The sequence below is a fragment of the Sebastes fasciatus genome, chromosome 3, assembly GCF_043250625.1.
Source record: "Sebastes fasciatus isolate fSebFas1 chromosome 3, fSebFas1.pri, whole genome shotgun sequence".
In the NCBI taxonomy this organism is placed as follows: domain Eukaryota; kingdom Metazoa; phylum Chordata; class Actinopteri; order Perciformes; family Sebastidae; genus Sebastes; species Sebastes fasciatus.
In genome coordinates, this window is record NC_133797.1 from 32,905,461 (window position 1) to 32,925,753 (window position 20,293).

A 20,293-nucleotide genomic window follows, 5' to 3' on the forward strand; every position below is an offset into this window, starting at 1 on the left:
GTACACAGAGTGTTAACACATGTGATTTTCTCCCCCATAAAACATAGTGTGTAAAAAACACTTATTGCTGTATTTATCGTTTTAATATATGGTGTGCAGAGATACTTTTGTGTGTGATCCTGCGGCCTAAATAATTAATAATGAAAATATTGCATGAGTAGTTTAACGGCTATTTTAAATTCTCTTTATATGCATGAGGAAGTCCTAATGTCTGATGTTTGAACTGGTTTGAGGAAAGTAACATGACGTAAAACTAGTTAATGTGTTGTTTATAAACATAACATATTCAGAAAATCATAATCTGTGTTAACGCAGTGAGTATTTGTACATCCAGTCTAATAAACCCTTAATAGCTCTTTTTTCTAAAATTCCCTAAACTGACTGACTGCATACAAACCTTCTTCACAGGAGCAACTCCACTGATCACAAAGCTGTTTGTAATTTAACTGATTGACACTTCTAAAACTGAGCCATTCTAGGAAACGCACACACTTAGACCAACGCAACAATGTGACTTCTTCACAGTCGGATTAAATAGTTAATCCCGCATGTTAATCATACTCAGTGAGCCAAGATGACTCATCCGAGCTGCATAGCACGTTATTCTTCAGATGCACCATGCATATGTATGTACCGGATGACCGTGTTAATCTCTGTGGCCCCTCTGCTGATTTGATGGGTTGATGACAAGGTTTTTCACAAAGGCTTCACCATGCTGTCACTTTTGATCTGCTGCTCAGCTTAATGGCTGCCCAACTGATTTTCTCACCCAAAATCCTTCCAGACTTAATATTTTAAATGTGTGCGGCAGATGGTGATTTTGACACGATTAGTGATCAGAAGCTTGCCCACATTGGGAACCATGCAGAGGGCAATATCAAGCAGTATGCAGCCATAAACAATATTTAGCTTTATGTCAACCATCTGTGTGTTTGGCTGATGAGATGATGGCTGACAGCGTAGAATATGTCAGTGGGCACAGTAAGACAAACCTGCTGGATCAAGGTAAACATACTAAGAATTTAGCCGCGTTTCCACTAGTTCAGTTCAGTTCATTACATTTGGTTTGTGGACTGCCGTTTTGAAGCCTCAAGTTCGGCATTTTGGCTGTCACCTTGTTTTTTTTGCAACCAGAATTGACACGAGAGGGTGGAGCTAAGTACAATCAAACGCTGAATAAGACATTTTTAGGCGACCAAAAAGGTTATAATGAACTCTCATGAACTGAAAACACACTGTGAAAGGGTTAAAGCTCTAAGACGAAAACACAGACAACTCCATGACCGGACTACGCCGTGGTAACGACCTGTCAATCACAAGGTAGCCACGCCCTAAGGCATACCTTGCTTTATGGTCTATTTGACTCTAAATGGGACCATAATTTACTAAATGAACATCATGCTGTATTGAAGAAGACTTGAAACTAGTGATTGAGACCATAAACTCATGTTTACAATGTTTACTGAGGTAATAAATCAAGTGAGAAGTAGGCTCATAGACTTTTATACAATCAGACTTCTTTTTGCAACCAGAGGAGTCGCCCCCTGCTGGCTGTTAGAAAGAATGCAAGTTTAAGGCACTTCAGCATTGGCTTCACGTCTCAGTCCACTACACCTAACCTGTTTGGGTTGGTTCAAACAAACTCTGGTGCATTTGCCTGTTTGGGTTGTTTCTTTTTGGCTGGTCTGAAAGCTGTCAATCGAACACTTTGTGATTGTCGGTAACGTGAGCAGAGTATTTCTGCTGTTATAAAATCATGAGCGTATGAAAGTATTAGAAACTGCTGGGCAGTGTTTTGGCGTCTAAATTGCCTCCAACCTCAATAATGTCTTACTCAAACTGGACTTCATGTTTCATATTTTATGTCTTACTGGTACCTGCAGCAACACACCCCCACCCAAGCAGCCCCCTTCCATTGTTTTCATGCAGGTGCTCTTTTCAGTCTGAACGGCCTCTAAAGTGCAGCATGACTTGCTGTCAATCGCTGCAGTTAGATTTTCGCACGTGAATCCACGTAGCGGTAATGATGCAGATTGACGTTGCCAAAACGGCCCAATGAATGAGCCAACTGTCAGTTCATGCAACATCATTTTTACACCTCCTTTGTTTGTTAGTCAGTCAGCGTGAAAACGCAGTAGACCAGAACTAAAAGGTAAAAATGCAGGTGTGAAAGCGACCTCAGAGCCCCCGCGACCTTGACAGTTAAACTTCGATGTACATGTCACATTACTTTCTGGATCAGCCCAAACAGAGATCGGGGAGTGCTGTCGGTATGTGTTGTGTATATAAGTGGGGTTTTTTTATGCATTAGGATCCAGTAGACAAAGCCAGGCTAAGACCAGCCCACCTCCTGCTGAACAGAGGCTCTATTGTGATGTGTGTGTGTGTGTGTGTGTGTGTGTGTGTGTGTGGTACCTGACAGATTCCCACTGATCCCCCCCTCAATCCTTTTTATGGCTATAAAACGTGGAGACAAAATGAGAGCAAATGAATTTGCTCCTTTGAGGTGCTATTGTTTCATCATAGTCTCCTCTCTCAACACGATTTAGTCAAATTGTCAGCGCATTAAACTTGCTTTAGTCTAACCACTGAACACCGCGACCTGTTGGAAGATTTCTTTTTGATATTCCCTCTCGCAGCGATGCCTTTGATGCTCTGGAGTGCGCGCGTCCCGTTGTGATCATTTGTGCGAGCTTACTGTACATAGTAAGCTGCACAGTTACTACCCTGATATATATACGGGATTGGTGGGTTAATGGCGTCTTTTGATGCTTTTTGAAGCGTACGCATTATTTGAACCTCTGTGTCGGAGGTTAGACTGTAGTAGGACTGACGTGCCTGTGAAGTGCAGCAGTAATAAATCACTTTGAGTAAATCTGTGATGCATGTTGTTGACTTTAATAATCCCCAACACGCTCCAAAGTCTACTACACTGCTAGCTCTGTGACGTAGGAGGCGCACACATATCACACATTAACCTCCCATCTTTTACTGATATACACACACACACACACACACGCACACACACACACACACACACACACATGCACACACACATGCACACACAGCAGTGGAATGCAGTGTTTTCATTCCTCCGACCTGGACTGTCAATCAGAGGAACTTGGCTGTATTGCTGTTGCAGCAGCACCATCCAAGCTCCACAAATTCCACCCATGCCACCCACACATGCAGCGCACACACACACGCACACACACACACACACACACACACACACCCTCACACTGTGTGTCAGATTTATGTCTTTCCAGATAAGCATTCCATCTCCAATAATGCAATTTCTGCTGCAGTCTGTAAAGCAACTGAAAATCAATAGCTGATGAAAAAGCACTTTACAACAATCCGCTGTGTCCATCCGTCAAGCTAGAGAGTTACCGCCTCTTCGACCGCCCCGTCTCCGATTGAAGTTCCATCGAGGAATTTGTTTTACAGTTAGCCGGCTGTCTGTTTAAGGCAGGCTCTTCCTGAGCGACGGCCGGTGACGACAGCAGAGGATGCGCTAGTTCAGAGATCAGGGTCGTCGCGATTGCATGTTCTGTCTCTAATCGTCTCGAGGACGGCGGTGTTTGTACTCTTCCTGTTCCCAAACACATGTGGAGTGGAAGGATATTTTCAGTTTACAGTGGCCTTGGAATACACATTTTCTGTTTCATTCTGTCTCACAGGCCTGAAACTGTCCTTCAGTCAGCCAGTCAACCTTCTACTTCTCTGCTCCTATCTTGCCCGGTTCTGCTCTTTTCAGTTCTTGCAGGTTACATCCGACACTCTAGCACTGTGCTTTAATCCCCTAAGAAAAGACAGTAATGTTGAATAGAAGCAGGATAGCGCTGTAAATGAGCCTCTAGCAGATGAACTGCACTTCAAAGCAAAGATGATTCCAGCGTGGCATCACTAATACTGGTATTAGAAATTAATAAAACTATTAATGTTAGTACTCAAAGGCGCTTACAGCACTGTATGTGATTGAGGGCATAAAATCTAATGCTCCAACCTTACCTCTGCCTCCCACTCTCTCGCTCTCCCTCTCCTCTGTCTTCACTATAATCATCCCCCACCTCCATCCCCTCTTGTCTCCAAGAAATGGAGCAGAAACTTCAAAGTGCAGAGAAGCAGGGTGGCCAGCGGTCTAACAGCAGCGTAATTGCATCATTGCACAAAAACAAAATGTCACTGGGTGGCTATTTAATGACTCCCCAACCCCTATAGACCTGAAGCTATTTTAGCAACCGGGTGTACACTGTGTGTTCAGTGGCCACTATTTACAGAAGACCGTTGCTCTTTGATCGCTCTACATACCTTCCTGACATCAAGTACATCATAGGCTATATCAGTCGTTCCCAACCTATTTTCCTTGAAGCCCCCCCTACTTGTATCTAAGAAAAGCTGAGCATCCCCGACTTCATAACCCTAAAAACAAATTAAAAATCCTCAAACAAAATCCTCAATTTGAATAAAGTGTATTAAAATTGACGGATTCCCCAAGCGAATGCGGATACATAACATGATATTTTTTGTAACGACTTAATTTATTTACTATAATGGAATTAGAGCTAAAATAGATGTTTTTTTTATTGTGGTTAAATTAATGTAATTTATGGTGTTGTTAGATTGATGCTAGACCTCCCCATACAGCTGCGTGCCTCTCTTCATGTGCATTAAGCCAGAGAGCAAATGTTGTTTTTGAAAGGCTAAACGCCAACAAATATGGATTAAAGCAGAATATTTTGTTAGATTTTGCTACTAAGCAGCAAAAAATATATCTTTTTAAATAGTTTTAAATAGACTTTATATAAAGATTGTAGTTCTACATGAGCAAATCTAATTTTCACAACCTCAGAGCAGACGAGTCCTGGGGCACCTCCTGTGATCTTGATCTGGACCCCAGGTTGGGAACCAGAACCACTGGGTTATGATAGCTTTGTCAAGTCTATGGATTGTACTGGACTGAAAGGTGGCCGGTGCTGCAGACTTGTTAGAGTCTCGTGACCGAATGTTCACAGCTCTCATGCACCACTGCTGCTCATGTCCATCCCTGTGAAGTCAAAGTCAACAACCCTTTGTAATAACATGTTCATCCATACCCATTTTTTATTATTATTGCATTTGAATGAGCTTCCTGATTCTATAGTGTCCCATATCGTGAAATTGGATTTAAATTCCTGAAACATGTGCTTTTCATAGACAACTTATCTACATTTCATCTGGTGTAGCTCCTGTGTGCCACCACTGATGTTATTTCTACATGCCATTAATACAGAGGCATGGTTGTAAGTGCTACCTACCAGCTCACAATGATTGTACTGATTGCCTCTCCCACAGTCTTTTCACCTTCTTTTCAAGCCCCTTTTTTTAAAGTGGCTTTTGTGCTATTTTGCTCAGTTTGAAAATAATGACTTTTCTTTACATGTACTGTGATTTGGTTTTAGCTGAACACCAAAAATAGTTTGCGGAGAAGGTCTGCTGATATTTTGATTTAACAAAAACACTGCTGCTTCTCGCCTTGTAGGAATAGTATTTCTCAAGATTTTCATTCTTGTATACCGTCAGTTGTGGGCTGCCTGCGAGTGTGTGTCAAGAGAAATACAAGCGCAGTGAGCTGTGCTACTAAATGATTCTTATAGTTTTTCATAGCAGACACCCTACTGTGCCTCCATCTGTTCCCACAGAGCTAAAGCCGCTACACCAGCACTCAGCATATAGACTTCATGGCACCCCACTAGGCAAATATACATTGTTATATAAACATGCACACATACGCTGAAGGCAAATATACATTCTTTTGCACCAGGGCAGGAGGAATGTTTCACGCTGACAGTTTGCAGGAAGACTGAATGACTGAGAGGCAGCTGGACCTTCCTATACGCACGCTGTTTATTTCTCGTAATTTAAAATAGAGCTGCAATATAGGATTGTTTTCAAGTCATCTATCTGTTATTTTTATTAACCAATATAGAGCGAAAACAGCTATCCAATTAATCAATTAGTCAATGACCAAAAATGTATTGCCAACTGTTATTATGATTTTTTTTCAAAATGCCAAAGATTCCTGAGTTCCAGCTTCTTGGGATACTTTCACAAGCCAACATTTAGTGTGTTTAATCGAACTCTGCCGCGGTTTGTTTGGGCCAAAACAACCGGTCCAAGACCGCTTGCGAGAGGTGGACTATTTTCAAGTGAACCAAAACGAATGCTGCCTGCGCGGGCATTTGTTGGGATGGACACGGTAAACGACGGGTTAGCATGAAGGGGGAGAGGACTGACCTGGACTTCTGCAGAAGTCCGATGTTTACTTGATATCTCGGCTGAAGAGAACATACGTAATATGCTAAATAAAGTCCACAAAAATGGTGACGCTTATAAAGTCATTCAAGAGAAACTGGAGGAGAAGGGATTCATGCGCACAGTAGATCAGTGCCGAGTCAAATTGAAAAAGTTTCGACAGCAACATATCAAAGTCTGTGATTCCCTGCATTGAAGTGGCAGCTCTCGAGACAAAGAGATAAATTTGCTCCTTCGTACACGCGCCTCAGCAATTATTTAGTCCGCTTTAATTTGTGCACTGTGAAACCAAACAACACTAAACAGAAAACGAACCAAAATTATAAATTTTACTCTGATTCGGACTAGCCAAAAAGGTGAAAGCGCCCTAAGTGTGAGTGGGGTATGGGGAGATGTAAACTGGGAGAGACTCAGTGTGTGGGAGGTCATACCTCTGAGGTCAACCAGCCTACAACTTGCTCACCTGGCAAGTGTTTGTGTAGGACACATATTATTGCCTTGAAAACACAAAACCTGTCAGTTTTAATGGAACTAAGGCTCATTTTAGTCATCTGTGTTGGCATGTAGAAGGTGTTACAGCCGAGCTGTGTTTATGGCCGGGTGCCATTATATTGGTCTGTTACTGCTGCTGTTTGGTTCGGAGATGTTTTGGATAAGTGTGTGCAGGGAACTCAGTCTCGCATCACATTTATGCTGTGCTTTCTGAATACCACAAGAGGGTTTGTGGGAGTTGTGTGAAAATTCACAGTTAAGGTGCAAAGATTCATGGTCAAAGTAAAGATTTCACACTTCTCATTTGGTTTTATAATGTGGACACTGCCAAATAAAGAACAGGCTTGGTTTATAACAAATCCTGAATGATTTTAAGTATCTATAATATTGTCACCCTGACTTTCCATATTGTTATTTTACTATTGCTGTTTTGGTCTACATTACATCTATTGCATGTCGGTCCATCCCGGAAAAGGGAGCCTCTTGAATTAGAAACAAAAAACATATTTCTATTACAAAAGAAATACATGTCTTTTTCACACTTTTATTGAATTTTGGCTTTTTCTTGTGAAATGCTGAATACTTTCACCTCTTTGGGCCGCTGACAATCAGGAGTGTACGCCAGATTTTAGAAATACTGAGGTTCAAAGACTGAGCTTGCTAGGGGGGGTTCATGCCATTTTTGATTCCCCTGATCTAAATATGTGTATTTCATATCTTCTTGTCTCTCTGCTTTCAACATTACATTCTTTCTGTTCATATCTCTCTCCGTCCTCTACTCTTTGTTCTCTCTCACCCTCTGTAGTCTCTTTCTCTGTGACTCCTCACAGTGTATTGAAAATAATTCAGTTAAATTATACACCTTCTTTATTTCATCTTTGTGTTTGAGTTTGCATCATTTTGGATTTGAATTATAGAAATGGATCTCCAACAGTACATAAACATAAGCAAGATTTGTGTTATACAACAATATATGATAGCCTACAATAATACTATATTATTACACTATAATAATTATGCTAGGTGTTTGTGTTGTTGTTAAATTGAACTTATAGTTCCACTGTAATTACCAAGGAACATATATATATATATATATATCTCTCTGTGGTAATTACACTGTTTGAATTGGTCAGTTTTTGTTTGTGTTGAGCAGCACAGGGACATAATGCTAATCCGGTACCTGCTCTTCCTCCCTCATCTCCATCACCTTCACACTTTCTTTCTCTCTCTGTCTCCTCATCTTGCCCCGTATCTCTTCCCTTCCCAAAGCTGAGCTTTGATTGACAAGAGTCTTTTCATTTTAGTCCGTCTCAGTGGAGAAAGTAAACACAGGGTCAATTGATATTTATGTGTAAATATTACTGCCCTCCACTAGAATAAGCTTGCAATGAAAATAACAATATATACAGGTACTAAGGCTGCACGATTATGGCCAAAATGATAATCACGATAGCTTTTATCAATATTGAGATCACAACTATTTATCATGATTATTCATTGATTTTAAGAGACAACATATTTTTATTGCAATTTCACATTTAAATACTTCCATGTCTTCATCTTAAAAAATTACTTAAACCGATTAATCGATTATGAAAATAGTTGGCGATTAATCTAATAGTTGTCAACTAATTGATTAATCGTTTCAGCTCTAGTCAGATGATGTCTGGGGATGATGAATGGCATCTAAGTACAAGCAGTCCACCAGTAACATTTTCTGAATCGCGCTTTGCATGGATTCAGCTGTGTTTTGTGTCCAGTTTCCTCAAGTTGTTGACATAGTCAAAGTTGAGTAAAGATTTTGTAGCAATGACAATATCATCCACTTCACCACCGTCACTAAGCAATGACGGCGATCAGATGAGCATGTCCATAATCTTGGCATTGCACAATGTCTTTGCTGCACGAAAGTAAAGTGATTTTTATGTAATTATTTCACAACTTTTATTATAAACACCTCGGAAAAAATGCAGAGATCTCGACCTCGGTGACCTCAATGGTGGGTTCGGCCGTGCTGACAATCCTTCAAATGAAACTATCCAAGATTACAAAATGGGTTTAACAATCTCTTGTTTTGTCTGTCCTGTACAAGACTTGTTCTTACGTTTGTCACAGGTCGTCCCATTTTGTGGACATTAAAGTGTTTGAATCCCAAACCAGTTGCTATCTTTCCCGTCACCTCATCCCCCCTCGTCTTCTCCTTCTCTGCCGCTCTTCTTTCCAACCATCTTGACTTTCTCTGCCTCTTAACTCTTTGACTTTGTCAGCCTTCCCTTCTCTACCCTCCTGTATCATGTCTAATTATCGAAGTCAGTGCGTGTCTACAGGGAGCTCCTCAATACCTCCTCATCAAAGCCTCTGTTTGTGTTTGCTTGTTTATCTCTGGCTGCTATTCTAGGCGCTCGCTCTCCTGGAGCCCTGATGAGACACAAGCATCTACTCCCTACGGAGGCTTATACTGTAAGCTGTCACTGCACCTCCAGTCATTCAAAACACTGCCAAAATGAGATTTTGTCTCTTTCTACCTCTGTTGCTCCTGAAGGGTATCTTGTGTCTTCTCAATCTCTCTATATATATTCTCATATGTCTTTCTGCTGATCCTTCCTCTCTGTCTCGCCACCTCAGTTCTTCTCTACTCCAGTGTAATGAAAGGCAAGCTAGAGGTTGTTTCCCCATCAAAAATATTCCCCTCCTCTTCTTCTTTCATCCTTTTCCCCTCCATACACAGTGCACCTACATTTTTCACATTGTTTTTATGTGGGCCCTTTTCCCCTTTGACCCCAAACGGAGGGAAGATTTTCTCACAATGTTAACTATCACCCCTTAAGCACCTGAAAGAGCTGCCATGTTGGAAGAGCAACAATAGCATCAGCTCTACTGAGTTGCCTTCTGGGGAGAAATGAGAACCCTCATTTGTAGAGAATGTGAGTGTCGTATGTGGGGCGGGGGGTTTTTGGGAGAAATGAGTAATGTGGCTGATGTGCCAAAGCTTATTTTGGCAGTTTGCATGCGAGTTTTTTTTTTTTGTTAAACTGGAGGTGTCAATGTGCAGTTGTAGTTGAGGTAAGGTCACCATTTAAAGGGATAGTTCAGGTGTTTTGAAGTGGTGTTGTATGAGGTACTTATCCATCCCAGCATCGAGAAACAGACACTGGGGAGCAAAGTATTACAGTGCTGTGGACGGGGACGGCAGAAAAACGTATTTTAGCCACCTAAAAGAAAGGCTCACCTAAAAAAAGCTATATATGTGTAAGTGTGCGTTATATTTATAATACTTTCACTGCTTTACTTGCCGTCAGACAGCCCTCTCCTTCTCCTTTTTAACGGGGAACTGAAAAAGCCAGCAGGCTCAGATGACAAAAACGGTATAGATACGTTTCACTTTCAGTTCAGCTCGTCGTCGGAAAATATTCTAAATATAGCGTACACTATAGTACACTGGTGTTGCATTTTTTTTAAGGTGAGCCTTTCTTTTAGGTGGCTAAAATATTTTTTTTCTGCCGTCCCCGTCCACAGCACTGTATTGCTTTGCTCCGGGGCTGGTGCTCCTGTCTGTTTCTCCACGCTGGGAGTGTGCTGACCGTCATCTACTGTAAGTAATACACCTACTATGGATAAGTTCCTCATACAACCCCACTTCAAAACACCTGAACTATCCCTTTAAGTTGTATCTTCCTATTGGTGTCCATTGACATTAGCTTGTTTATGAGGTTTTGCAGGTTATGCATGTTGTGTGTGTGTGTGTGCATTGGTAAGCACATATTTTGCGCTTCAAAGCTCTGTGATGGCGATTAGCAACAGCGGCTCTGACAGTGTGGTATTTGCTACAGAAATAGGGCGCCGTATTGCTCAGATCTCCCCCAATATGAGAGCCCAGTCCCCTGTGATGGCTAAATGTGTTTTCTGGTGTAGAACAGATCTCTTTACACACCACACGGGATTGTCAACGACTGGAAGATTATTGCTGCCATTGCTTATAAAGATCCAATTTCCAATAAGAGTGTTTTCACTATAATTATTCTTATCAAATAAAGTATTTTTTTTTGTGCAGAATTCCATGTGGGCCAAAAATAAGTGTTGTTTCTCTCCTGAGAAGATGACTAAAAGCAGAGTTATGGCTTGTGATGGCAGGAACTCACTAATGACTGAGTTGCTGCGAGCTGGTTGCTATGTATGACTCTAGTCTATGCTCTCTCATGTGCCTCTGACTTTTGTGGAGCTCAAATATTGTCCCATTTAGTGTCAGCTGCAGGGGAAAACAAATATTGCCTATGCTCATTTTCTTCGAGATGCCAGAGGCTGTGGCATGACAGAAACAAAAGGCTTAATAGGGGTGTGGGGGAGACTATTTTTGGTGAGGGTTGGAATGGCGTGGAGTATTTGTGGGTCATGATTCACAAAGGCACGTGCTACCATGATACTTGTCCAATTACATGCTTCACAAATAGCAGAGTCACTGAAGCCGCTCATCGGCTGCCTCTATAGATCGTTTCACAGTTGTAAATGTAAATGTGCCCCAGTTTATTTCCTGTTGCAGTGAATGAAATCAGTTGACAGGAATTTAACATGGACCCAAGCTGTTGCCTAGCAATGCAGTTCTGTTGAAATGGTCTATATCCTCTGATGTAGCAGCACGGGTTGGGACTCAAGGAGTTATAGGGGACTAAATGCAGAAATGCTGTTTGATTCTCTTTTTAACACACTCTTTGGACCACAGACAACTACAATTGCCAAGACCCCAAAACACAGGCATTACAGCACAAAGAATGGACATCTCAACAGAAGAAAAATGCTAAATATAGTTTTAAGAGAATCGCAGAGGATTCATCTGAAATGGTTCATTCTGTCTAGCCAGTGAACACAGTCAATACTGAGAATAAATGGATTCGGTTGACTTGTGTTTGTTTAACCTCTGACCTCTAACCTTCAACCCTGCTGTGTTGTGTCACAGGTGCCAGGATGGACGAGACGGAGAAGTACAAACAGCGATTGGAGGCCATTGCTGTGAGTCCATGCACATACACACACACACACACATACAATTACCTGTGTATAGACAAATCCAACGACTGATGTATATGTTGCGCTCTAAAGCGCGGCCGCCATCTAGAAAATAAATGTTTGGGGTAATCACAGTCGGCAGTCTACCATGTTGCTAAAGTAGTAGCTAGGTGGCTTACGCTAACAAGCTGGGGCCGTGCTTGGCTCGTGATTGGCTCAGGCGTGCGTGTGTGTGTGTGTGGGCGGGATTTTGGCTTCAAATGATGTCAAAATGTCAAGATGGCAGTTCCCGTATCCGGGATATTTTGGCTTCACTTTTGTACAGTGGGAAGTGGAGATGTGTCGTCCATCTATATATGCGGGCGGCTGTGGCTCAGAGGGTAGAGCAGGTTGTCCACCAATCGGAAGGTCGGTGGTTCGATCCCCGGCTGCTCCGGGTCACATGTCGATGTGTCCTTGAGCAAGACACTTAACCCCAAATTGCTCCCGGAGGCATAGCCATCGGTGTGTGAATGAGTATTTAGATTAAATCCTGATGGGCAAAGTTGGCACCTTAGTAGCCTCTGCCATCAGTGTATGAATGTGTGTGTGAATGGGTGAATACTGACATGTAGTGTAAAGCGCTTTGAGTGGTCGGAAGACTAGAAAAGCGCTATATAAGTCCAAGTCCATTTACCATATGCAGTCTATGGTACCAACCTATAGTGGAGTGATGGTTCACCATCGACCACGTGTAGTCTGGTCGCTTGGTCTTTAACAGTTCTGGTCCGTCCTTTGTCGGCAAGCTGCCCAGGGTGTGATGGAAACATGAGGATTTAATGGAGATTTAGGAAAGTAAAATTCAGCTGAGGCTTGTGTCTTTTACGTTCCCCTTTTTCGCTATTGGAGCCGCTGATAATACAGCACAGAAAAGACGTCTAGCTGTCTGTTAAAACTGGACAAAATTTCTTGGAAAAGTTTTAAAGCCTCTGAACACCCACACAGATGTTCTCAGTTAATCTGGTTGATTAGACCTCTTCTCAGGACAGGGTGGGACAAATTGCACCTTTTATCATTGTCATTGGAAGATTTGTAAGGCTGTCCTCGACCAAAGAAATTCTTAATGTCGACTAAAACTCAGGATTTTATCAACAAATTTTTCATGATTTAATTGACAGATCTGTAAAACGTAGTTTCTCCACAAAGAATCACATAAAGGCACCACTTTAAATCTTGTGTTTATGTGCTCATACGTTTCTTGGAAATAAGTCATTCAGCATGAAAAAAATATAAAAAGACTAATTGACTAAGAAATCTTAGTCGACTAAGACCAAAACGACAGATTAGTCAACTAATCGACTAAGAGCGGGCAGCCCTAAAGATTTGTGACCTAATAGACTCATCATAGCTCCACCCACCTTCAACCTGCAGGTCTAATCAGCCAGAATAACCGAAATCACCTGGGTGTTCAGAGGCTTTAAATTTTGTAGATTATAATCTTAATTTAACGACATTTGACTCCTGGACAGTCTCATAGTAAAATTGCTTAAAAAGTGGAATCATGTTTCATACATTACAGTGTTCTAGGCAGGTTTACAAGTGAGGTATCAACTACTTGTCTACTTCAGATTCGTCTACATAGAGAAAGAGAGGATAAGGAGACTAAGCTCTCTGAGCTGTCCGTAACACCTAAATAATTCATTGAGTGTGCAATGTGGTGAGCCAGGGTGTCCCTGGTCCCACGAAAACAACACCGGGTTGCCATGGGGACAGCTGCTACTGAGCATTATGGGATATAGAGTATACCTGATGTCTATGGTGACAGTGTCCTTGTGACAGATGGTTGACCAGGTGTCCCCGTTTTACTCTTTTCCCAGTGATGTTTTATTCACCGCCTCCTCTTCCCTTTCTTTGTTTCTGTTCATTAATTTACATCAGCTCGAATATGTCCAACTGCTAAGTTCCTCCATCTTTCTCTTCATTTGAATAAAACTGTTCTCCTCTTGCTCTCACTCTCTCTCTACCTTAACTACCCATCTGTCTACATTCATTTTCTTACTTTGCAATTTCTCCCCCCACCGTCTTTCTTTTCCTCCGTCAGGAGAAGCGTCGGCTGCAGGAGGAGCAGGACCGAGCAAGGAGAGACATGGAGGATGAGAAGCTCAGACTACAGCAGCTCAAGGTCTGACACACATACACAGGATGATCTAACCCGTCTCATTCGTTAACACACACACACACACACACACACACATATGCAGCTTTAATTTCACTCAGCCAAAATCCTCTCCAGGCCCATTCCATCTCGTTAGCCTCTAAATGTATTTCATTTTCACACATTAACACACACACGGATGAACTGTACAACCTTCCACCCTTCCTGGTTCTACCAGTCTCTAGCAGGGTTAGAGTCAAGCCTTCCTTTGCTGAAATCAGTTTTTATGTGTTTACACACTCTACAAGTCACAGAGCTGCTCTATTGTTTTCACATCATTTCCAGACTGGCGTTCCCACTTCCTACTCCTCTGTGCTACGCTGGCCCGGGGGCACATTCCTCAAATTGTGTGAAATTTGTGCAGTGTGTGTGTGTGTTTGTGTGCAAGCGGGCAGGCTATGCGTGTGTGTGCCGGTGTGGTCATGCAGGAGAATATTTTGCATATGCTCGCCATATTTGTGTGTGTTTGTGCACGGTGCTCCAAACCGAGATTTGCATGTGTATAATCAAGTTGCAAGAGGCCTCGGAGATTAATCTAAAATGATTATGTCTATACTTGCTCTCTCACAGGAGGTGATATCATCATTTGCTTTTAGAACATTCATTAGCTTTGACATTGACTCTAACCCCAGGGTAGATGTAAGGATGTGATAGGAGAGAGCAGCAGCTTTCACGCAGCTCCTGACCTGCAGGAAAGTTTAGAGAGGGCTGTGTCCAGTCAGCCAAAGGCACAGGGAGGGGAACAGAGCGGGGCTTGTTCTGCGCTGCAGGAGAAAACACAGAGATGGTTTTGTGACGCTTAAGTAGGTAGCTACTGGCTAACGGTTGCCACATTTTTGGAAACATGGGGCCATATAGGCTGGAGGGGAGTATGGGTTTTCAGATGCTTTCACCTCAGTAGTGAGTAAGAAGCTTGCAGACATCACCTGGCTTTAAGGGAAAGTATAGCTGCTGTGAGTACTTTGTACTGGATTTTATAGCATATAGACACATTTTTATGATGAGAATGATAACCCTGGCTATTTTATGGATTATATATACTACAGTAAAAGTTCCCTGCAGACAGACTGTGTTTATTTCCGCTTGCCAGGGTCAGCTACAGACCAGCGTTCCTAGAGCTGGCAAGAGTTTATTGTCCGGCTCAAGGGCACTTTAGCGGCGCAGATGCTTGCTGAAACAAGCCCTTGAACCAAGGTCAGCTGGGTTGCAACGCGGCTGTTACTAAGTCGCCCTGCAGCCCCTGTTAGTCCTGACAAACAGGGAAACACAAATGATTTTAGGGAAAAAATGCCTCTCTTTCTTGACAGTTTCATGAAGAGTTTAATATCTATATTGGACAACCATATGAAAAGCTTCCAGTCATTTTTTAAAGTGATATTTTGTCTTTATTTTGTTCTGCAAATATCAGTGGAAATATAGTTGTAGAGTAAATATTGGCAGACTTGATTTGATAAGCCTGACAAATGGCGCTGTAACCACGATCATCGTGACGTCATTTTCATTTCCTGGGTTCTCTTTTTGATTGTGCAGTAGTATGTCACCATGTTTGTTTGTTTGTTTGTTGTGATTTCTGGATGTAGCATGAAATATGTCCAACTTTTGTTGAAGGACTTTTTCCTTGTTAGCACATGATTAACTTGCTTTAGTCCAAGGTCCAAGTCCATATGTCTAGCACTATTTCGTTCAGGTGAAATTAAGTTTTTATTTTTTGAAACAATATGAAATCTATAATAGATTTTGTAGTTTGAGGTGAACTCAGGATTGCAATGGAAACTAATGCAGTTGGGTCATTGGGCCTCATGCAGCAACATTCTCTTAAATTTCATCTTATGTTTTCTCTTAATTTTCCGTAAAGAGAAAAATTTGCGAAGTCAATTCCAGATGCACCAAACGATCTTAACTATCCAAATGTGCTCTTACACAGGGCTGCTGAATGATGAATCCCAGTAGATCATAAATTGGAGGCATGTGGTCAAATGTTTATTATTAATATTATAAGTAGCGCCCCTTAAACGCTATATAGGGGCAGATATTAGCATAGGTAACGTCCCCTAAACAGTATGTACACCGTTCAGAAGCTGAACGCACACAATGTCATTTAAGGGTTTTATGGTCTTAATTGGGATCAATAGACCTATAGTATTTCTTTAATAATCTTAACAATGACTCTAAAACATATAATAAGCTAAATTTGATTATATGATAGTCATGTGTTTTTTTACGTTCCGCTTTCTCTCCTTGCATTGGACAAACAATTTGTGGACTGTGGAAAACATGTTTTTCTTTTTTATCTTAAGAGGGCTTTCAAGCACTCGTAACATTTTTGTCTTACCTAAGAGAAGAGCAAAAATAAGAAAACAATGGTGAAGCCCAAATAGTGAACAAAAGTAAGAGGTTTGTTCTTACATCGCTTCCTGCATTAGGCCCATTGTCACATATGCAAACACAGGGCTTTTAAAGAGTTTGTGCCAGATGTCCAGTGGGGCTCTGGAACAAAAGGTAAAAAAGCAGAAGTGGGACGTTATTTAAATGAGTATTAGTCTTTAAGGACTGTTGTGTGTCTTGTAACAGTCTGTTAAGAAGAGGATGTGCAGAGAGTAGTCTGCTCTACAAACTACTGAGAATTGCGCTCCTGTTTTTGTAAAACTTAAAAGTGGTTGTTTTGGTGTTCTGTTAGGAGGGAATGGTAAGTAGCCTCGGGCATCTTTCATTCACTGGGTCATGTCTATTTACTGGAGTAGGGAGTGTAGGAATAAGATGAAAGTAAAAAAGTGCACACATATGCTATAAATTCATGCTTGTATTCTCTCTGTTGGATATCTGAGATGAAGACTGGTGACATTGGCTCACAGCAGGTGTTACTGTCTCTCACCTTCTTTCTCACCTTCGAACCCTCAAATAAGCACATTTCGCCTCCCTCCCCATCACAGTTTCTCACTCTGGCATGTCACTGCTCTATACAGCTTTACTTCTCCTCTCTTTTTCTCTTCATTTCTCTCTCTCTCTCTTACGCTGGGCCATAAATCACTTCTTCAGTCACTAGTTACATAATAAAACAGCCTGTATTTAACTCTGTAGTGAGTAGTACATTGAGATTTACATTTTCAGTCATTATCATTTTGCATTTTAACTGATAAGTGTAATGTGGCATGACTGTAATTTTTGTATCTGCAGCGCATTGCATTTTGGGATTCTTAGTAAAAAGTAGGCTGTGTCCCAATTCATGTACTAACTCTAAGCAGGTTTTGAGTATGTAGTGAGTTCACACTGCAAGTATACTTAAAAGAGTCAGTGTACATACTAAAATAAACATTGACGTGAGCTGCTGTATTTGATTTCTTTGGTGGATGTTTAATATATAGTCAATGCTTTGTTTGTCTGACATAGCCTATAACAGTTACTTTTGTAAATCCAGTTGGCTGACTAATGTTAGTAGTTAATTCAGTGCTAAAATACCTTTGGTCTAAGTCTTGTTTATTGTATAGTTTTCTTTTTTTAACCTGCAACTAGCAGGCTGCAAGTCAGCAGGCTGATATTATCAGTCGACATTAGCTTATCTGTATCCGTATATATGTCAGCTGACAGGAAACTAGAAATTGTAGTAACTCCCAGCAATGCTAAAGATGTGTTGCAATGTCATGTATTAGCAGTGTCAACATTACATATGTTATGTTAGTTTGTGCACCAGAGAGCATTGACAAGTTATCTAACAACTGTAAAATGTCCTGCTGAGTAGCCTACTGTACATATCTTGGTCACAATTCTTCAATAACCAGAAAACATTTGTTTATGTTAGAAAAAACTAGCTCCCAAATATCTCAAATATTAATATCATACCTGAGTCAAAAATATTGCAGCTCTGACAGTTTTACAACTGCTCCCAGTAAAAACCTCAAAAGGCCACCTACACTAGGGCTAGGTAATATCATTGAGATTAATATCAAGATATTGATTATAAGAATGTTTTCCGATATCTAATACAGTACATATCACAATATGACAAATGCATGTAAAATCACATGTAATAAAATAATCAAAATTATCTTCCATTCAAAGAGCATTGTTCTGCTGTAAGAGTAGGCATTAAGGATAAAACCCTCTATCACTGTATTGTAATTTTATATATTGATATTGATATACGTAGTAAGTTTTCCGGAAAATCAATTGATAAACAGTTTATGGATAAAATAAACAAACAGGTCCGTCTCTTTTTGGCTTATCCAGCAAATGAAGTACCAAATCATAAAAGTCCATCACAGTGGCACAAAAAAATCTAAAAATCCAATACTGCCAGTAATCACTTCTGCTTATTAATTTGCAGTACTGCTTACAATGGGCCAATACAACCAGAGATATTAAAGGGATAGCAACTGTGGTATAAACAGACTTGGGTCCGTGTTTACTTCCTGTCATCTGATTTCATTCACATACACTGCAACAGGAAATAACCTGGGACACATTTTGACAAAGATGGTTGGCAAATTTATATCATCTCACACTATACTCTTGTTTCTAATTACAGTTTGCTTAGATAACATAATATAATCATATCACCACAATACAATGCTGCTGAAAGTTGACTATCTCTCTCTCTTCCTTCCTCTTCCTCACCTCCAGAGAAAGTCTCTGAGGGACCAGTGGTTGATGGAAGGAGCTCCGTTGTCCCCGACCTCCCCGACCTCCCCGACCTCCCCGGACGCCCAGAGCCCCCGCTCCCCTCTTTGGGGCTCCCCGGCCCAGGAGATGGAAAAGCACACTGACAAGTACAGCCACAGTGTGTGTGTGTCTGTGTGTGTGTGTGTGTGTGTGTGTGTGTGAGCTAGAAGACAAGGAGACAGTTTGTGAGCTGACAGAGCTGGAGAGAACTGACACATTTTTGTTGTATTTGTATAGTCGGAAACTTCATGTATAATTGATAGTTGCAGCATTCCCTTTTCTATTTTAGTTTTCTTGTAATTTTTGCTGTTGTCGTACATTATGTATGCTTTGGCAAAGTTTTAATTCTGCCAGTGCTGAATTGCACGCAGGCAGAGAGCGAGAGGGTGATCCAGCCGTGCACACTTTCCAGACAGGATTAGACTTTTCTTTATTGCAGTGGACAATGTTGTCTAGTTACCTGAAGACTACACTCCCAAGATCCCAATCTTATTATTGAAAAAGGTCCACAGCTCAGCCTCGCTTTCCAAGAAGGCTCGTCACACACACTGCACATGGCCTCTGGGGGAATTCAAAAAAATGTGCCTACTTTAGTGTTACTTAGATTGGGATCATAAAATAAGGTTATATTATATGTAAGCATCAAATTAAAACATAAACTAAGAGAGCATATTTAGTATAGATTTGATGTGTTTGTTTCTGTGTGAACAACTGTGTGTCCGTCTCAGGTTGGAATCAGGGAGTCAGCGGTTGGCAGAGGAGGAAGAGAAGCTGAAGGAACAGATGGAGGATGGCCAAACGGTGAGGAACTTGCACACACACACACACACACACACTCTCGCCCACTCACGCACACTCGCCCACTCACTCTGTGGACACAAAGGGGGTGGGAATATGTGTTGAACAAGCTTGCTCCATCATCTTCCATTACGCCGAAAATTTCCCACAACTTCTGTCTGTGGCTTTTTGCCATGAATAATTCATTTCCTCTCTTAATGTACCTTTGATGTAGCACCTCTTGTTCAAAAGCAGGAACTCTGTGAATGTAAGCAGCCCTGTTACATAAACAATTCAACACTTGATCCACTCTGGAATTATTGTTTCACCTCAAGCCAAGCGCAAGTGTGTTTACCTCACCGCGCTGAAGCTCTTTATAGTAGAACAAAAGAGTTGTCCCTCCTCTTCTAACGTCCGCTTCAGAGGATTACATTTTTAATAGCTGCACCAGCCTGTGATGGAAGAGACTCTGAATGTATGACCTTATTCTGTGTGAAAACGGGCTCTGCCAGCAAAAGCATTGGTTTAGTGGGCAGACTGAGAGTGAGTGACAGCTAATATCTGGCAGCTCAAACAGATTTTTTTTATCACTTTGTTTGCCTAATGGTTTCTGATGAGATGAGGAATGTGTTGATATATTCAGGTCCTTGAATAAACTTTAAACTGTGAAAGGTACACATATGATTAGTGTTTATCTATGCAGCTCTAATGTAGTTACGTATTATGCTACACCAAATTGTTGAAAGGGGTCAACTCTTCAAAAGGTCAGGAAGGGCTTTTCAGCTCAATCACTCCCTCTTGTGACCAGGCAGGATGTCATGGTCATATAACAAGCTAAACTCATCTCTATATCATCCATCTGAGACACCACAGAGG

At 41.3% G+C, this 20,293-nt stretch overlaps 1 protein-coding gene across 3 annotated transcripts in view; it reads left to right on the forward strand.

Moving 5' to 3' along the window:
- palm3 (paralemmin 3) overlaps positions 1-20,293 on the forward strand; it is a 41,247-nt gene that overhangs the window by 14,080 nt on the left and 6,874 nt on the right. The window contains exons 2-6 of one of the 3 annotated variants that reach the window (XM_074630433.1): positions 9,188-9,249; positions 11,741-11,793; positions 13,871-13,951; positions 18,602-18,747; positions 19,369-19,441. In XM_074630433.1, the coding sequence (XP_074486534.1) occupies positions 11,749-11,793; positions 13,871-13,951; positions 18,602-18,747; positions 19,369-19,441 (345 nt within the window). In that variant the 5' untranslated portion in view covers positions 9,188-9,249; positions 11,741-11,748. Of the gene's footprint in view, positions 1-9,187; positions 9,250-10,305; positions 10,382-11,740; positions 11,794-13,870; positions 13,952-18,601; positions 18,748-19,368; positions 19,442-20,293 lie in introns of all 3 variants that reach the window. The other 2 variants (XM_074630434.1, XM_074630432.1) reach the window with 2 other exon arrangements.